Source organism: Quercus lobata, chromosome 10, assembly GCF_001633185.2.
Source record: "Quercus lobata isolate SW786 chromosome 10, ValleyOak3.0 Primary Assembly, whole genome shotgun sequence".
NCBI lineage: Eukaryota > Viridiplantae > Streptophyta > Magnoliopsida > Fagales > Fagaceae > Quercus > Quercus lobata.
Window position 1 is genome coordinate 16,026,408 of NC_044913.1, and position 18,250 is coordinate 16,044,657.

General features: G+C 31.1%; 1 protein-coding gene across 3 annotated transcripts; it reads left to right on the forward strand.

The window, feature by feature from the left end:
* Positions 1–10,746: 10,746 nt before the first annotated feature.
* LOC115963248 (pentatricopeptide repeat-containing protein At1g08070, chloroplastic-like) lies at positions 10,747–14,375 on the forward strand. 3 transcript variants are annotated; one of them, XM_031082191.1, is made up of 2 exons: positions 10,747–13,006; positions 14,146–14,375. In XM_031082191.1, the coding sequence occupies exon 1, from the start codon at positions 10,984–10,986 to the stop codon at positions 12,850–12,852; it is 1,869 nt and encodes a 622-aa protein (XP_030938051.1). In that variant the 5' UTR covers positions 10,747–10,983; the 3' UTR covers positions 12,853–13,006; positions 14,146–14,375. The 3 variants fall into 3 exon arrangements, with proteins under 3 accessions (XP_030938051.1, XP_030938049.1, XP_030938050.1); XM_031082189.1 differs by having other exon boundaries at positions 14,150–14,375; XM_031082190.1 differs by lacking the exon at positions 14,146–14,375 and adding an exon at positions 13,365–13,738.
* Positions 14,376–18,250: the final 3,875 nt, after the last annotated feature.

Genomic DNA, 18,250 nt, shown 5'->3' on the forward strand with positions numbered 1-18,250 from the left:
GTTGTTTTTATACTTGTAAAATTTGTTGCTTTGAGTTTGGGTTTGTTTTTATTGTTTTTGAGAATCTGTTTTTTTTTTTTGGAGGGGAATTAAGTTACGGAGTGAAAAGTGGGATTTTGAGAATGGGGAAAGTTTTTAACGTTTAAAAGGAGCGGTTTTGTGCGTTATGTGAGGTTGGGAATTTGGGTTTCGTTTTTGAGAAAATTACCAAGTATGCCATTTTGACTTTGCTTGTTTGGATGGTATAATACACCTTTTAAAAAAAAAAATTTATAATAGAAAGATAGAAATCTTTGTAAAATATAATAACACACTTGACAGACCATAGTAATGGTGTAAATGTATATTTTAATAATTCTTTATTTATTTCGGTTTGACTATTAAAAGAGAGAAAGATATGGTTTGGGACAATAATTAAAAATTGAAAATGAAATAATATTTTAAGGAAACATAATGTAAAAATAGATAATTTAATATGGGAGAAATTATACGGTTTTAAGTCATGGACCATATCATTTGTCCACCATTCTACTACAAAATTTCTACTTATTTAAAATTATTAAGGCAGTTTATGATAGAAAAATAGTTAAATAGAAATTGACAGCAAAATAAAAAAGTAGATTTTTGTATTAAAATAGAAAATTTTTTTTGCAGGAGGGTATTTCAAAATTTTGAGTATATAGTATAGAAAAAATAGATAGAAATTTTTATAGGAGATGATGCGAATGCTCTCATGCTATAATCATTTTTTTTTTTAGAAACAAACTAACTGTTAAACATATACACTTAATTACACTCTCTCACTAAGCTCAAACTAAGGGTATGTTTGGTAATTGTTTTTCCCCTTATTTTCTGTTTTAAAAAACAAATTTTTTATTTTTGATACTAAAAAACGTGTTTGGCAACCTAAAATGGACAGAAAACAAAAACTGTTTTTAAAACTCAATTTGTGAAGAAAACTGAATACACGCAAAATGTTGCTTTCAGTTTCTAGTTTTCAAAAGTAAATAAAAACACGGATTTGATTGAATGAATCTGTTTCATTTAATGAGTTAGTATTAGAGTTCAAATCTTAGTAACAACATATTTTAGTATTTTCTATTTTTTTTTAAAAATTATTTTTTAATTTCAACTAATCAAACATATTTTTTATTTCAAAAATATAAGAATTTTTTTTCTTTATATTACCAAAAATAAGTTTTTGAAAATAGAAAACAACAACTATTACCAAACATAACTTAATTCTTTGTAATGATACTTCAGGTTTTTTCATTTTTTTTTCAAAAAAAAAAAAAAAAAAACCTAAAGTACTACTACAAAGAGTCGTGCTATAATATCTATAAAATAAAAAATAAAAGGAAAAAACCTGAAGTACTACTACAAAGAGTCGTGCTATAATATCTTAACAAACAAAAATAAAATACTGAAATTAATACCATATTGTATATACGGAGGCTTCTACGAAGTAGAGGAGGTTGAATTGGGGTATGAAAAGTAAGACGAAGGAGGATTGTTCTACGAAGGAGGAGAGGGTTGAATCTGAAATCTGAATTGATGGGAAATCTCTGATTTTTGTCTAATAAGTTGGATTCCTTGTCAGTCCCACCTCTCTTTCGCTGTCACCTTGAATGTATTTCTCCATTTGCATTATTAAATGGATCTTGAAAATTTATGTGGAATGGAGAGATTGCGGGTATATCTAATCATTTAAAATCAACCAAGTCTTGATATTTCATAATCTTGAGGTTATACGTGTACTTAATGAATAAGGCAAGAAAATTCGTTAAAGTTTTGAATACTTTTATTAAAAAAAAATAATAATAATATGTTTCTTACTACTTCTTGTTCTTTGATGTTGAAATTGATAATCTTTTTTTCTTTTTTCTTTTTTCTTTTTATAAAAAGTAAAAATTCAATATATCAAGATGATGGATAAAAATGTAATTATTTTATATCTTATAAATGAGATAATTTTAAGATTTTAACGAGCTTTCAAGTTCATATATATTATATTCAAAAAAGTTTAAGAATACCATTTTTTATTTTGAAGTGGTTGGTTGTGAGTGATGGAGAAAAAATGATAGATCTATATAAAAGTGATTATCCACTGCTCACAGTTAACCTGACCAATTTTTCATATTGTAGCAAATATTGTGATCATAGAATAGATTATATTAAAAAAAAAAATTTGGAGCTAACATAATGGATGAGAATAATTTCTATTGTTGAGTCCAAACAAGTTTCAATTATCTTGCATTTCGCATATGATAATGTGGTCATTTCCTTACTATTGCTTTGCCAAACCTAGTTATCAATCTTTCACCAATATCATCTTACGCAGGATCATAGTATATACTAGGGGTCTATTTGGATTGAACTTATTTTGCTGAAACTGAAAATACTGTAGCAAAATAATTTTTAAATGTGTGAATAGCACGTGTGACCCATTTTTAATGAAAAAGTTGTTAAAAAGTGAAATTTGTGGGTCCCGTGCACTATTCACGGGACCCGCAGAATTGATAAAGGGGCTAGAAAGTCAACAAACTACGGCTACCGTTCATAAATAGTAGCCGTTGTCCCCCCCTAAACGCGTGCGCAACAGACAAAAAAAAAAAAAAGGAGAAGAAACGCAAACGCAAACGTGAATCGTAGCCTCCGGATGCAAACCGCACCTAGATATAGAGCGCATATGTTGATGTTGTTGTTGGTTTTTATTTTGAGGATCTAATTATCAATCCTTGTCTTCCTATAGTAATATTGATAAGTGAATCAATAAGATTGGATGACTTTTCATGGACAAAGGAGTTACAACAATTTTTCCACAGCTATGACGACCACGTGATTGGCAGTAGGCCTCTCAAAATGCAAAGTAGTGCTTAATTGGGTGATCTTAGACCAATACATGGAGGTATGTTTTACCAATTTTAATGAATGTTCCCAAGAGATAGACGTAGGTTCTAGTTAACTCAATTGGTAAAATTTTTGATAATTAAATAGGAGATCTGAAATTTAATCTCCGCTTACACTATAAATCAATTGGATTGGTGTCTTAGTCTAATAATAAAGAACATTATCAAGAGTGGACGTCATAGGTTAAAACTCTTTAAAAAAATAATAAAATAAATAAATAAGGTGTGCTGGTTGATTTATAATTTCTGACAAATTTTAAATTGATTGAAAACATTTATGTATGTTAGTAATCATCATTTATTTTAGATTAAATTTGTTATCAATATGCCACTTTTTTTTTTTTTTGAGAAAAAAAATTCCATATATCAACTGGTTAAGTAGTTGACAAATAAGTATGAACAAGATCCAATAATATTTTTAGCCAAAAAGAATTTTTTTTTTTTTTTGACCAAATGCTGGAGTTTTCGTTTGGTTCAGGTTCCTACATTTTCGTGGAAAATAGCCGCCTAGGTACTTGTAGTTGTGTGGTACTGCTACTATATTACTCGTTTTCGGCGTTATATCATGCCACCTCGGGTTCTCAGTATGAAAACGTTGATTAAATGCGTGTTTACTCGTTTTCTTTGACCAAATACTACTCATTTTCTACATTATATCATGCCACTTTTTTTCTTTTTTCTTTTTATAAAAAGTAAAAATTCAATATATGCCTCTTAATTATGGAAAATTTGGCATCAAATTCCCCACTCCACTTGTAAGGGAAAAAAAAAAGGGAAACAAGTCACCATTCTAACAAGTTGACTAAAACCATGTATGATTTTCATGTTAATTTAAAATCATCACCTAACATGACAAGTAACACTTGTGGCATTTGGTACGAGGCAATATTTTAGGATTTTCAGAAATGTTTAAAGATTCTCATGTTTAGTTGCAAATCACTCTAGGAAATCAGATGCTAGAGGAATTTGGATTCTCCACTTAAACCCCTTTCAGTAGGAGTAGGAATGTGAATTCCCTTTAAAACATGTGGGTATCCAGATTTCCAAACTCAAAGGAAATTGTATTTTTTATAAATTGACAATTTTAACCCTTTTTTTCCTTATCATTTAAGTAATTAAAATAAAATATAAAACAAATCATCAATATCTTTTCTCTTGTCTTATAGACCCAAACGTTGTCAGGTTGTTTTGTTATGGATTAAGCTCTTTTAAAAATTAGTATTAAAAATAAAGCATTTGAGAATTTAAATAGTCATTTTTGTATTGTACTTGTCATTTTAAAATGTTAGACTATAGTATTAATGAATTTATCATAATTAATAGTTTATATTTTGTTTTTCATTATTTATTTAAAGGAAGACCTTTTTTTTTAAAGAACTTGGTAGTTCACATTCAAATCTAAGGATAGAATTAGAAAAATAAATAATTCATTTAAGATTCCTAGGAATAAACTAAACATTATTATCTCACATTTTTAGGAATCTTAAAAGATTCCCAATGAAACCAAACATATGAATAATTACATTCTTAAGCATCCAAATTGCAAGTAATCATATTCCTAAGAATTTAAATGCCAGAAGTAATGTGATTCTCCCATACCAAACGTCACATTAATGCTTAAGCATTGGAAGGAGTTTACGGGCCAAATAAACTAAGCACTTTTTAATTAATTAATTATAAGTGTCAAAAAACTCAAAACCTTAAGCATTAAGTACCCATTTGGTTTCAGCTGAAAGTGGCGTCCACGTTTTGCGTTTTCAGTTTTTTTCCTGCGCGTGAACAATAAAATCACATGATTTTACTGTGCAATGGACAAAAAACACTGTTCATATACTGTTTATGGGTCCCATAACGCTATTCACACATTTAAAAATTATTTTACTACAATGTTTTTAGTTTTCAATTTTCAATTTCAGCAACAATAAGTTCAATCCAAACGGACTTTAAATGTCAAAAACTCAAAATCTTATCTCTAGATTCAAATAAGTGTCAACAAATTCAAATAATCTTTTCTTTTTCATCTTGATTAAAGCTTCTCCATGCCATGTAATTTCCAATTTTTAAATTAACCATAAAAGAACATCGTGGGGTCATGTTACTTTCATAAGTGCAAAAGGGTACTTTGGTCAAATAGATTGCAGAGGGAAAAGGGCAAATTGGTCATTTCAAAATTGCAATTTTATTTTATTTTTTTATTAAAAAATGTTATTATAATTTGTGTCCAGACAAGGTTGTAATGACACTGAATGATCCACGCGGCCAGTCAAACATTTAAAAAAAAAAAAAAACATGACACGATCTATTTCAGCAGCATTCAAATTAAAGATAATATTACTGTAACTTATTCTATTTGGTATCTTCTTTGTTCAGTCCTCAGTTTAATTTTCTTCATCATTTAGAAATTGGTTAGTCCTACAGGTATTAGACCATTGAAATTCTGAGTTTGTGGGCTATGCTTCCCTGCTGCTGAAGACAATGAATCTCAATACTCTGTGCTCTGTACAGCCCACTTGATTTATTCACCAAAGCATTACCATTCACTCATCACTACCTCGAAAAGTCTGAATTGGTAAGAATGTGGTGCAACTTAGATAATTCAATAAAAAAATTATCAAATCAGTCTTTTATTTAAAACTCAATGTATCTTACCACACTTGATAATACTATACCAGTCTTTAACTTAAAATTTAAAGTCTTTATAGAATTTAATATCTTCTTTTGATTGTATAGTCCTAATCAAAATATATTACTAATATGTAGTCTAATTATCCAAGTTTTTTGTCGTCAAATAAAAAATTTGAGATTTGAACTTCAAACCATATTTATATTAAAAATTAATCGGTGTCTTGATGAATAATAAAAAATAATTATAAAGACGTAAAATATTGAAATTCGTCAAAAGAAAGATTAAGTCAGATAAAGTGGCTTTTTGTGGTGTCAAGAAGCTAAAAATTTAACTCCACCAATAAGGAAAGAGGGTTGGTGCACTGTATGGACCATGTTTGCCATTGTATTGGAACATATATAATTTAAAAACACAACACAAAGAATGATCCAAGATTGTACCAGTTCCACTAGCTATATTGTCCATTTCGGCATTAGATTTAATTAATGACTTAATAATAAGCTGGTTAACTAGTTGACAAATGAGTATGAACAAGATCGAATAATATTTTTAGTAAAAAAGAATAGTTTTCTTTGACCAAATGCTGGAGTATTCGTTTGGTTCAGGTTCCTACATTTTCGTGGAAATTAGCCGCTAGGTACTTGTAGTCGTGTGGTACTACTACTATACTACTCGTTTTCTGTCTTATATCATGCTACCAGTTCCACTAGCTATATTGTCCATTTCGGCTAAGCTGGTTAACTAGTTGACAAATGAGTATGAACACGATCGAATAATATTTTTAGTAAAAAAGAATAGTTTTCTTTGACCAAATGCTGGAGTATTCGTTTGGTTCAGGTTCCTACATTTTCGTGGAAATTAGCCGCTAGGTACTTGTAGTCGTGTGGTACTACTACTATACTACTCGTTTTCTGTCTTATATCATGCTACCAGTTCCACTAGCTATATTGTCCATTTCGGCTAAGCTGGTTAACTAGTTGACAAATGAGTATGAACACGATCGAATAATATTTTTAGTAAAAAAGAATAGTTTTCTTTGACCAAATGCTGGAGTATTTGTTTGGTTCAGGTTCCTACATTTTCGTGGAAATTAGCCGCTAGGTACTTGTAGTCGTGTGGTACTACTACTATACTACTCGTTTTCTGCCTTATATCATGCCACCTCACTGACCTCATTCTGAAAACCTTGATTAAATGCGTGTTTATTGGTCAGCTCTATGAATTGCACGCTTGGGATTCTAAGGCTTTCTTTTTTTTTTTTCTTTTTTTTTTCTCTCTCTCTACGAAGGAAAAATAATAGATTCATAATAAATGATATACTTTTTACCACAATTCAATCAGTCGTGAATAATGGAGTTATGAACTTATATATGCACATCAATACATCACATTTTCTCCGCTGTTTATAATTCGATGACACCGGTACAAATCGTGGCAAAAATTGTATAATTTTGACACAGCATTTTTGTTTGCGGAGATTGGACTCAAAGTGCAAGTCCCACAAATAAGATGGAGATCAGGTCAGGACTGCAGGCCTATGGTCAAGCTTGGTGCCAAGTGCTAAGTACTTTCTTACAATTCTTTTGACCAAAGTGGTATGCACTTTCGTGTACCAGTTCCCAAACGGCTGAAAACACTAGAGTAACTTCACTGTAATATTATTGTAATCTTATTTATCAATTTAAAACTGAACTTATTATTATAGTCCCTTGAACGAGTGTATGGAAGTTGGTGAGTAATTTATTTATTTATTATGAGCTAATTAAAGAATTTTTTTTTTCCTGCATAGTGAGATCTAACAATTTGTTAGATGTAGTAACATATGAACTAATTAAAGAAGCATTTGTTTATTTTTTTTATTTTTTTTATTTCCCTATATAGTGAGATCTAACAAATTCTTAGATGTAGTAACATATGAGCTAATTAAAGAAGTATTTGTTTTTTTTGTTGTTTTTCTGTATAGTGAGATCTAACAAATTCTTTTTTAGTGGAAGCGTAATAACACCCATGGAAAATTCTTAAATAATTTCGGAACATGGTGAAATTATGCTCTCTCCTCTCATATTCATGGTGTGGTCTACTCATTAAATACATGGTGGAGTCAAAGTATATGAATATAAAAAAAAGGAACACAATTTTACCATATTATAGAAGTACCTAAAAATTAGTAAGCACAAGATAACAAAGCTTTTTATTATTAGCATTTGTTGGGATCCTTTTTAGGTAGCTTTACAACGAGTTGAACTTTGATTGATGAGATCTTGGACTTGGGTTTATGAATTCCTTCATTGTTGGGTGCTCTGAGAAGGCAACGATTTTTCCCTTGTGGTTAAATGATGTTGGGAAAAATATATAAAACACTTATAGCAAGATGTTGGTGACAAGTTTAGAAGATTAAAGTGGTTGAAATAGTATAGGAAAATTAATAATATAATAAAAGTAAAACAATAGAAAGCAGTAATATTAGAGAATTAGTTTGCATAGAGTGACAAGGAGAGGTTTAAGAGTATTAGCATAGATGTGCCTTGTGTTAATGCTAATAATGCATTGTTTGTGTGGCTTCATCAACGACTTGTGGTGGGCCATTTAGCTATGGCCAGTCATTTAGCGGTGAAGCAACACGTTTACCAAAAATAAAAAATTGTTCACTAGCAATCATACCCGCTTCGTGACAACTTGGATGGTCCAAATGTAGAGTATTACTTATTTAGCAGTAACTTTATAATCATTCACAGCAACCTCGTATGTCTTAATAAGAACTTAACACAAGAGAAAGATGTTGAGGATGAGTTTTGTAGCCTTTGCACATGGAGTTCTTAAGTTGTGGCTCACCATTATTGGATCTTCAAGCTATAACCAATCATGATTAAAAACACAATGCAAAGCAAGAAAGATGCAATATTCCATATAAAAGTATAATAGTAAAGAAAAATATGAGTGATGGGGAGTGGAGGTGTAGTTAAGTTTGTAGAACAAGTCAAAAGTGTTAAAAGATGGTGTTTTTGTGTTTCGCTGTTTTGGGTGATTTTAATATATTATCCTGGTTCATATTGGTGAGATATTAAAAGGAATAGTACTTAAAATAGTGCTGCTAAATGAAGTAGAATCACAATTTGGACTAGCTAAATTGGAGAGAATGTGTATTGAATTTTTCTAATTAAAATGGGTGTGGGAGACTTTCCTCCCTAAATCCAATGTTTTTGGACTTCCCTTTATGTGTGAAAGTTGCCTTTTGATGTGGAGATCCAATGGTTGAGATCTTCCTCCATTTAGTCAATGAGGTGTCAAGCTCTCATTGAATGAATTGTATCACATTTAGCCTTGATTTAACGAGGAGGTGGCGTGTGGTTTGTGAAAGGTTGAACCCAATGGCTACTGCTGGCAAACGGGTTGAGTTTGTTTGAAGAGAAAGAAAAAGACTTTGGCTAAAATGATGACACCTAGCTCTTGAACTACTCACCTCATGCATTTATATGTACAACACGATAAGCGGAGAGTAAATCTATGCAGAGATTAACTTTTCAAGTAGTTAACTTATGCGAGAGTGACTTGGAAAATTTTTTCACCTAGGGTGTGTTTAGTAGACTGTAATAAACACGGTAATATAATAGATATTCGACTCATATTCCTATGACATAACTATTCAGTTGTTTGGTTATATTTTTATTACAATGAATAGTTATTCCTTATGAATAGCTATTCTTCAAAATGAGAAATAATTATTTCTTATTAAAAGTACTGAATATCTATTTCTTCAGTAATAATTTTTTAAAAAAATTTCCTAAAAAGCCATTAGTTGCCACATCTTCAAAAGGAAAGAAAATTAATTTTCCTTGTTAATTATTAGCTCTATTTTGAACACCCTAAAATAAGTGTATTTTAAGAAATTTGATTTAAAAATGATTTAATTATACCTTCTTTTTATACTCTACTAAATTGTAGTTGCATATTCAAGATTCTATTCTTAAATAGTCACCAAACTAATGAATAATAATACTTATTACATTCCAACTTAATGTATTCTTTGGCTAAATGCCTTGTAGCTGAATTGGCACCTCCTCATGCACAAAGTGCTTGGGGGTCTAGGGGGAAAAGGGTTCAAGTTGTAGGGTTAGCATGTTGTAATTATCTCTCTAAAAAAAAAAAAAAAGTATTCCTTATAATACTTATTTTTATTCCCATATAATAATTATTACAGTGTACCAAACATGCCTCTACTACTAACTTGTGCGACTCGCTATTTTTTGTCAATCACTCGTTAGCGCATAAGTTAGCAATCTATTAAATTGAATGTAAGAATGGTTCTATCCATAGTATTGTTGTTGGTGAGTGAATGTTAAGTGATCCAAATTTATACACCTTTACTAGAGTTGGTTCCACCAAAATCTCACATGATATTCATTTGTTAGATTGTTACATCAATGGTTTGATATAATTGTTACAATAGTTATTTTTTGGAGTTGGGATTGTGTCCAGTGTATCAATGCACTAGACACCTTAAGATGAGGACACGTATCTAACTTTGGATATGTGTTTATATCCTAATGTATTTATATACACTAATGCATTGGACACAAGTCATGTCCATTTTATTGAGGTTAGGAGCTCAATACCTCAAGTAAAACATAATTGTCATAGAGCAATGCAAAGTCCAAGCAAGATTTGTTATTTGGGCTAGCGTAAGGGAAATGTTATTGAGGTAATGCTACAAAAATATAACTTTTTCACAACTTGTTAAATTGGTAAGTTATGATTGAAATAACGTCATATTTAAATGAGTCTATCATTAATTTCACAATTACGGTAAAAAAAAAGTTACGACTAGCATTATTTTCCTAGACTTAATGTTTTCACAAATTATGCAATATTATTTTCATGTGTCATTGCACCTCGTGTGACTCACGACATAATTATGCAAATTTTATATTTACAAACCAGAAAAATTTAAGTATAATTCATTAAGTACAATGCATTAGGCTTTTAATTAAATTCAAACATAAAAATTGCATTGAGTTTAATGGTCTTTGAAAAATATATATTGTTTGTGCTTAATTAATTAATACAACCATATATTTGAATTTAATAAAATAATTTTTTTAAGTTTTTACCTTTTAAGTTTATTAACAGCAAAAAAAGAAAAGTTAATTACGTTTGGGTAAAGTCGGCTTCTATTGCCTCAAGCACCGCTTTCCTACACGATTGTTTCACAATTTTGTAATAAGTGTTTGATTTGAAATTCCCGCCGCCTTTTTACCTCTCTCTCTCTCTCAGGTCTCAACGGCTAGTAGCCTAGCCTCTGTAATAGCCCAGACCCAGAAGAGCCATATGTGATTATTATGTGATCTATGCCAAACCCACTTCGCTCTTCTATGGTATAGATAAATGCTACACTTTGCTAGTCGATTACATGAAGAGTCGCATCAGCTATAACCATTCATTCCAACATAAATGGAACGCTATTTGTTTAATGTACTTCACTCGTCTCTGCACATTAAACAATTCAAGCAAATTCACGGCCTCATCGTAATAAATTATCCTGCTCTTACTCCATTTTTTGTGCAGGGGCTTCTTCGTTTATCTATTATTGTATATGCTCGCCAAGTGTTTGATAGAATTCCTCAGCCAAGTAAAATCCTTTATAATTCCCTCATTTCTACGTATTCTAAGCTTTCTCTGTACAAAGAGGCTTTAGATGCGTTTGTTTTGATGCATGATAGTGGTACCCGGGTGGTATGTTCCACAATTCCGCCTGTTATGAAGTCCTGCACTTCTTTATTGGCTGGTGAATTAGCCAATGAGATTCATTCGTTAGTTGTAAAATACGGGTTCAGCTCAGATGTTTTTGTTCAGACTCCTTTGATGGATTTTTATGCCAAAATTGGCGATATAGATTCCACAAAGAAAGTTTTTGATGAGATTTTCGTGAAGGATCCGATCTGCTATAATTGTTTGATTTCAGGGTATTCCAAGTCCGGTGATGTTGTGGCAGCGCAGCAGCTATTTGATGAGATGACTGAGAGAACTGTTGTTTCATGGAATTCTATGATTTCTTGCTATGCAAACAATGGGCATTATCGTGAGGGTTTGAGGATGTTTGAGAGGATGCAGGTTGAGAGGTTTCGCCCTAACGAAATTAGTGTAGCCATTGTACTCTCTATATGTGCCAAGCTTAGGGATTTGGAAATGGGGTTGAGAGTTAAGAAGTTTATTGATGAGAACAATTTACATATAAATATGATAGTTTCTACTGCATTGTTGGAAATGTATGTGAAATGTGGGGCTGTTGATGATGCACGTCAGGAGTTTGAATGCATGGACAGAAGAGATGTTGTTGCTTGGAGTGCCATGATTGCTGGTTATGCCCAAAATGGGAGACCTAGTGAGGCCTTAGAACTCTTTGAAAGCATGAAAAGCAAACAGATTAAGCCTAATGATGTTGCACTTGTTAGTGTTCTATCTGCATGCTCTCAACTGGGCTCATTGGAAGCTGGTGAGCGCATTGGCAACTATGTAGAGAGTCAAGGCTTTGTCTTTAATGTTTATGTGGCCTCTGCACTATTGGATATGTACTCCAAGTGTGGAAATATTAGTAAAGCTCGTCAAATTTTCAATCATATGCCTCAGAAAGATGTTGTTAGTTGGAACTCAATGATTGTAGGTCTAGCAGCTAATGGTTTTGCAAAGGAAGCAATTAATCTTTTTGAGAAAATGAAAGTAATTAGAGTGAAACCAAATGATATAACATTTGTGGGGATATTAACAGCTTGCACCCATGCAGGCCTTCTTGAATTGGGGCTTAGGATTTTCAGAAGCATGAAATCGGATCATGAGATTACTCCAACTATAGAACATTATGCTTGTGTTGTTGACCTATTTTGTAGATCTGGGAAATTGAAAGATGCCCATGAGTTCATATGTAGAATGGAAGTGGAGCCCAATGTTGTGATATGGGGCACCTTATTGAGTGCTTCTAGAATCCATTCAAATCTAGAACTTGCTGAGTTCTCCGTCAAGAAATTACTAGAACTTGAGCCTGAGAATTCTGGGAACTATATCCTTCTTTCTAATATATATGCAAGTGCTGGCAGATGGGAAGAATCCTTGACAGTGCGAAATTTGATGAAAACTAACAGAGTGCAGAAAACCTCTGCATATAGTTGGATAGAAATGGATAATAAAGTGCATAAGTTTTTAGTTGGTGACACATCCCACCCTGGATCTAATGATGTTTATCGCATTGTTGATGGGTTGGCAATGCAGTTGACTTGGGCTGGTTATAATTTTGAATCTGCATTGGAATTTTCATGGTGCTCATAGTAGAAACCAGTAATTGCCCACTACTGCAACTGGAAAAGTATGGTGGAGGTTGTACCACAGAAAGTTTAACTTTAGTCTCAGCTTGGACTTGGAAATCCTGCTCTCTTGCTTGTTGTCCAACCAAAAGAAAAGATACCTGGGAAGAGTTTTCAAGGTAAACTGTTTTCTTACTCATTTTGTATCTTGTTTTAAATGGTAGATAATGCATTGAATAGAAAGGATTTTCAGGTTACTGGTCTAGCAAGGCATGTTTTTATGTATACTATCCAATCAAATTTTGGAAATAAGCTTATGAAAACAAGCAGAATTGCATTTCCTAGATTTTGGCTAATTGGCATGGTGGCTTCAGATTAGATGGTTTGTAAGAAATCTAAAATGCAAGCCAAGGCAGATGGCTTAATCCATGATCTATGGGGCAATTATTAATATTATTTTTTTGTCTCTGTGTCACGACCCAAAAAAAGTGGTATCTACATGCTTACATAACACACTCTCATCAAATCCTTGGTCAGGTTGCAATTAGGGCTCGTTGTGTTTGTTTATATAACTCGTCAACCTAATAAACACCCAATGTGGAACTCAGCACACTTGCACTATCTAGTCCAATCCAAATAATCCAGGTTATGACAATGTTTCCCTCAAATGCCAACTGCAGAACTGATATAGCAGTACAAAATTATTTCCTAGAACTCAGTTACTTCACATTCAAAATTGAGCTGTCCCTGATTGTTAGCTCTAAGATTATTTTACTGCTTCAAGTTTATTTGGAAAATGTTTATTTAATGTAGCAACAAACTTGATCCATTCCCACTTGAACCATCACATGTTATACAGCATGACATTGGATGTGAAAATATATGATTTGTCAATCCATTGTATTATTTCATGACATCGTAGTATGCTTCATAAACAAGCAATGAGTCAGTTACACTAGCATTGAAGAGATGTGAATGACTGATTTCTTAGGTCATCTTTAATACTAGAAATTATTAGGTAAAAAAAAAAATCCTGAGATGATCATTGACCATTTCAGATGCTTTAGTAGAAGCTGAGGTTGCACTCATAGACACTTTTATTTAATATTCTCATTGTATGTACTTAGTGCCTTAGGATTTAAGAAACTTGACCAGCATTTGGTCGAAATTTGGTTAATCATGATTTGCTATTATTATTAATAATTTAAAAAAAAATTCAATGCTTTGAAATGACTCCTATTATTTGTTTCTTTTCAAGTGTTTCTTGTATCTTTGTGTATATTGTTTTTGTTTTCAATTATTATAAACATTCTGTTAGATAGTTCCATCAACAAAACTGGAAGTAACAAGGTCGCTTCAAGGTTTTTGACGTGTTAATACTAAAATGGCGGTTTTAACTCTATGGTGGTGTGGGTCAACCTACGATATTGCATCCAAAGGTATCACTTTCAAACCATGGAAGAATTTCTTGTAGCTCAAGTATTTGAAAGTTCTGATTTAATAATCTGCTATAACTTTCAGGCTCTCACAGTATGCTCTTGTAACCGCAAGCGGTCAAATTGTTTTAATTATTTAATTATTTTTTTAATTTTATCAAGCCATTTCAACTTTCAAGGCTACAAAGAAGTACCATGTCATTGTCTTTATTTGGGTGTGAGATATGATCTTTGATTTTCTTACTCCTGGATTTATTTAACAAGTACACTTGGTCTTCAAACTCTTTCTTATGTTTTATATGTAATTAGGGGCCACTGATTTATATTCTAGTGAAACTGTGCAAGCCTGCAACTGATGCATTATTATTTTTTAAATGCTAGGTCAATTTGCTTAATTCATTATGAAGAAACCATGTGCTATTATTATTTTATGGGATTATCTACTAGATGATAATTATATTATATTATGGGATTATCTACTAGATCATCTGAGATGCTTGTTGTCCACATCCACATGTATAGATTTCTATCAGCAATTTGGTAGACCACGCCAAGTTATTTTGAACCTTTCTTAGGGGAAATTTCAATTATTTTAAAAAATAAAAGAAAAGGAAGGGAAAGAACCTTAGGGTATATTTGACTGTTTATCGTTTTATAGAGGAAAAGTTAGGCAACATTAAAGTTATAGGGTTCAAAATTCAAATGAACCCCGACTTGGAAAAAAAAAAAAATATATATATATATATATATACATATACATATAGATAGTAGTATTAAAATTTTTTGTTTTGACCATTTTAAAATAAAAATTTGAACACCTAAAAAAAGCCCAACAACAAAATAATTTAACACCAACCTTTATCTTGACCTTTTTAAATGAAAAGAAAAAATATTCAACAAAAAACCAATTTGATCTAAAATTTGAAAAAAATAAAATAAAATAGCAAACCCAATAACAAAAGCTAGTAATTTGTTGATCTTAAATGTTAGAAAAAGATAATTGTAAGGACACAATTTGGATCCCTGATACAAAGGATAAATGAACTCAGACTCAAAAAGTCCAATAAAATGAATTTGTAGAGAGTGGGTTAAAAAACTGGAATTTAATGAATTAGACAACAAGCAAAGTGGATTCAGATGACAAGAAAATGAAGATAAATTGGTTTATTCTCAATAAAATCGTCTTCAGCATAGTTCGAGGAGATTAGTTTTTATATATTTCTCTCAAGTTTGATTACATGTTCAATTCTTGATTGTTATAGTATTTTTCTCATAATTTCTCGATCCTTATTTCATCAGCAGTCTCTTACATTATATATCTCTCTTTGAATGATCTTGACCCTCCACTTGTCATTCGTTCAAGCCACTGCTTGAGTGCTTGTCCCATCGGACATCCTCACAGGCCCTCTATGAGTTGGGGCGACCAAGGCGGCACTGTTCAGGAGTCTTCTTCACATTAATGCGGCCAAAGAGTTAGTTACAGAACATTCAATGCGGTGGTAGCAGTTTTTTTTTTAGATATTTCTCAGCTCCCATTTTGTCCTGTACATTCACAGTGGATATCCCTATCAACAGAACTTTCTGAAATGTTACTTTAGATAATAGAACTCACCTTCTGACCCCTTCTTCATTTAGCTGAGGAGATATTCCTTCTCGGCCTACCTCTCCCAGCCTTTACAGTCATAGTTTGCTCGTAAAGTTCAAAGTCTTACTCCTTCCTCACTGTTGATTTATTCTCGGACCACTGTGTCTCCTTGGATAAGGCCCAAGGCTCAATATATATTTGGGCCTGCGTCCCCATAATAATTAAGCGGGAAGTAAAGTGTAAACACTAAGATGCAATTAAATTTAAGATGGTGGAAGTGGGGCGTGGGATATTGGATAGTGAAAACAATTATAGTAATAATAATTGTATTGTTGTGGTGAATTCTTATGAGAGTAATACAAAAGACACACACACACACACACACACACACAAAATCTTCTTAATGAATTACAAAAACCAATAAGTTGTCAAAGTTGAGTTGAATTGTTAGATAAAAGAATTGAAATGAGTAAAAAAAAAAAAAAAACCTAATAAATAATAAATTAAACTAATCTAAGAAATAATAATTAAAGTTCACTTAATAAAAGTAATTAACCTTAGTAACAATAAATAATAACTTTACTCTAGTAAGAGATAATAAATGATTTTCAAGATATAATATTTTTTTAAAAAAAAACTTTCAAGATTTAATTTTAGTAACAATAATTAATATTTTCATTATATTAAGAAATAATATGTCCAATGAACTTGTAGTTTATCATTTATTCCCTTGCTAATACTATTGATAAGTTTTTGACAAGGAAATCACATGTACCACAAGATTAATCTTCTGCCCATGATTCATCTTCTAAGAGAACTTGTGTTGACTTGAAATTTTTTCCATCGAACCATGGTTTATAAGAAAATATCTCACCTCATCACATGCACTTTGTACGTGCAATTAGACTCTTTTTTATTTTTTATTTTGGATTTAGTGAAATAATGTTTAAAAGTGAGATAGAGATAGTATCCTAATTTTTATAATATACAAAAATTAAAATGTACTAATCCCTCCAACTTTAACTATTTTCTAATTTGATGAAGGAGCATCTTCTAAATTGTTTTAAGATGCCTTTGTTTGAGTTCTAACTAACAGCCTTAGCTATTGAGAACAGTTAATTACAACTATCTTTGTGTCCAGACAAGAGCCTTGAGCCAATTAGCTTATACGCAGTCATTTTTATCTGAATTAGTTAGTCTTGTTAATGAGTTAGTCTTGTTAGATACTAATGGTTGTTAGTTGTAGAACAAATTGTATAAGTGCTCTTGTACTCTCATTTTGTAACTAATTTATGGAAATTAGTGATTTTAAGCCTTTGTGTGCTTTTCTTTGGAATTTAGTGTTCTTGTAGAGGTGCCTAACCACCTACTGGCTACCAAATGTTCTAAGCAACTCTCATTACTAAACAAACCCAAAACAGTTGAGTCTACATGCATTCCCTACATCATAATCACACGCTATTTGTTTTACTATTGTTTAATCAAAATCATGTGATTTAGGATTGTTTTAATTGAACTACTTTCGTTAATAGCTTTAGGAATATTAACATTAGAATTCACTTGACTTATAAATTAATAAGTATGTAATGTAAGCAAAATATATATACACACACATTATTATCTTTTAAAGATCTTTTATACATAAAATGAAATTATATAACTATACATAATTTTTTCCCTTCAAATAACGTGTCATTTTCTCAATAATTTATAAACCAAGTAAATATTATATAAAATGGTTTCTTTAGCAATTTGTTGATAGATGAAATCAATCATAAATAGTAAAAACGTGATAAAAATGTGAAAATTAAATGGTATAAAACGTTATTAGAGATGTAATATTGCTTTAAGTTACATAAGGTTTAATTCTCTCTATCTAAACATTTAAAGTTTTAAACAATTTTGAAAGGGTAAAATGTTGTTTTAACTTAAAATGTTATCTATAAATATAATTATATTACCATATGAAACTAGTTGTTCATTCTCATTAGTACAACTAATAAAATTTATTATTGTTTAACAAGAAAAAAAATATGAATATGTAATGAATTTAAAATATAATCGTATTGAATAACCAAAGAGTAAAATCAAAAACCACTTGAAGAAAGACATTATTTTAATTTTCTTCAATTTTTTTATTTTTTTTTATGATACATAATGAGGAACTAATAAAGTTTGGAAGGTTCTACTACTACTCTGGTTCAGAAAACACCAGCATGTGAACAAAAAACAAAAAGACAATACTCTGTAATATTTTTAAATACTTTCCCACGCTTCTTAGCAATTTCCTTGTCAATATTATTATAAATTTATAATAAATAATAATAATAATAATAATAATAATAATAATAATAAAAATCCTCGAAAAGTCAAAACCGTGTGCAGGGGCAAAAGAGTCATTT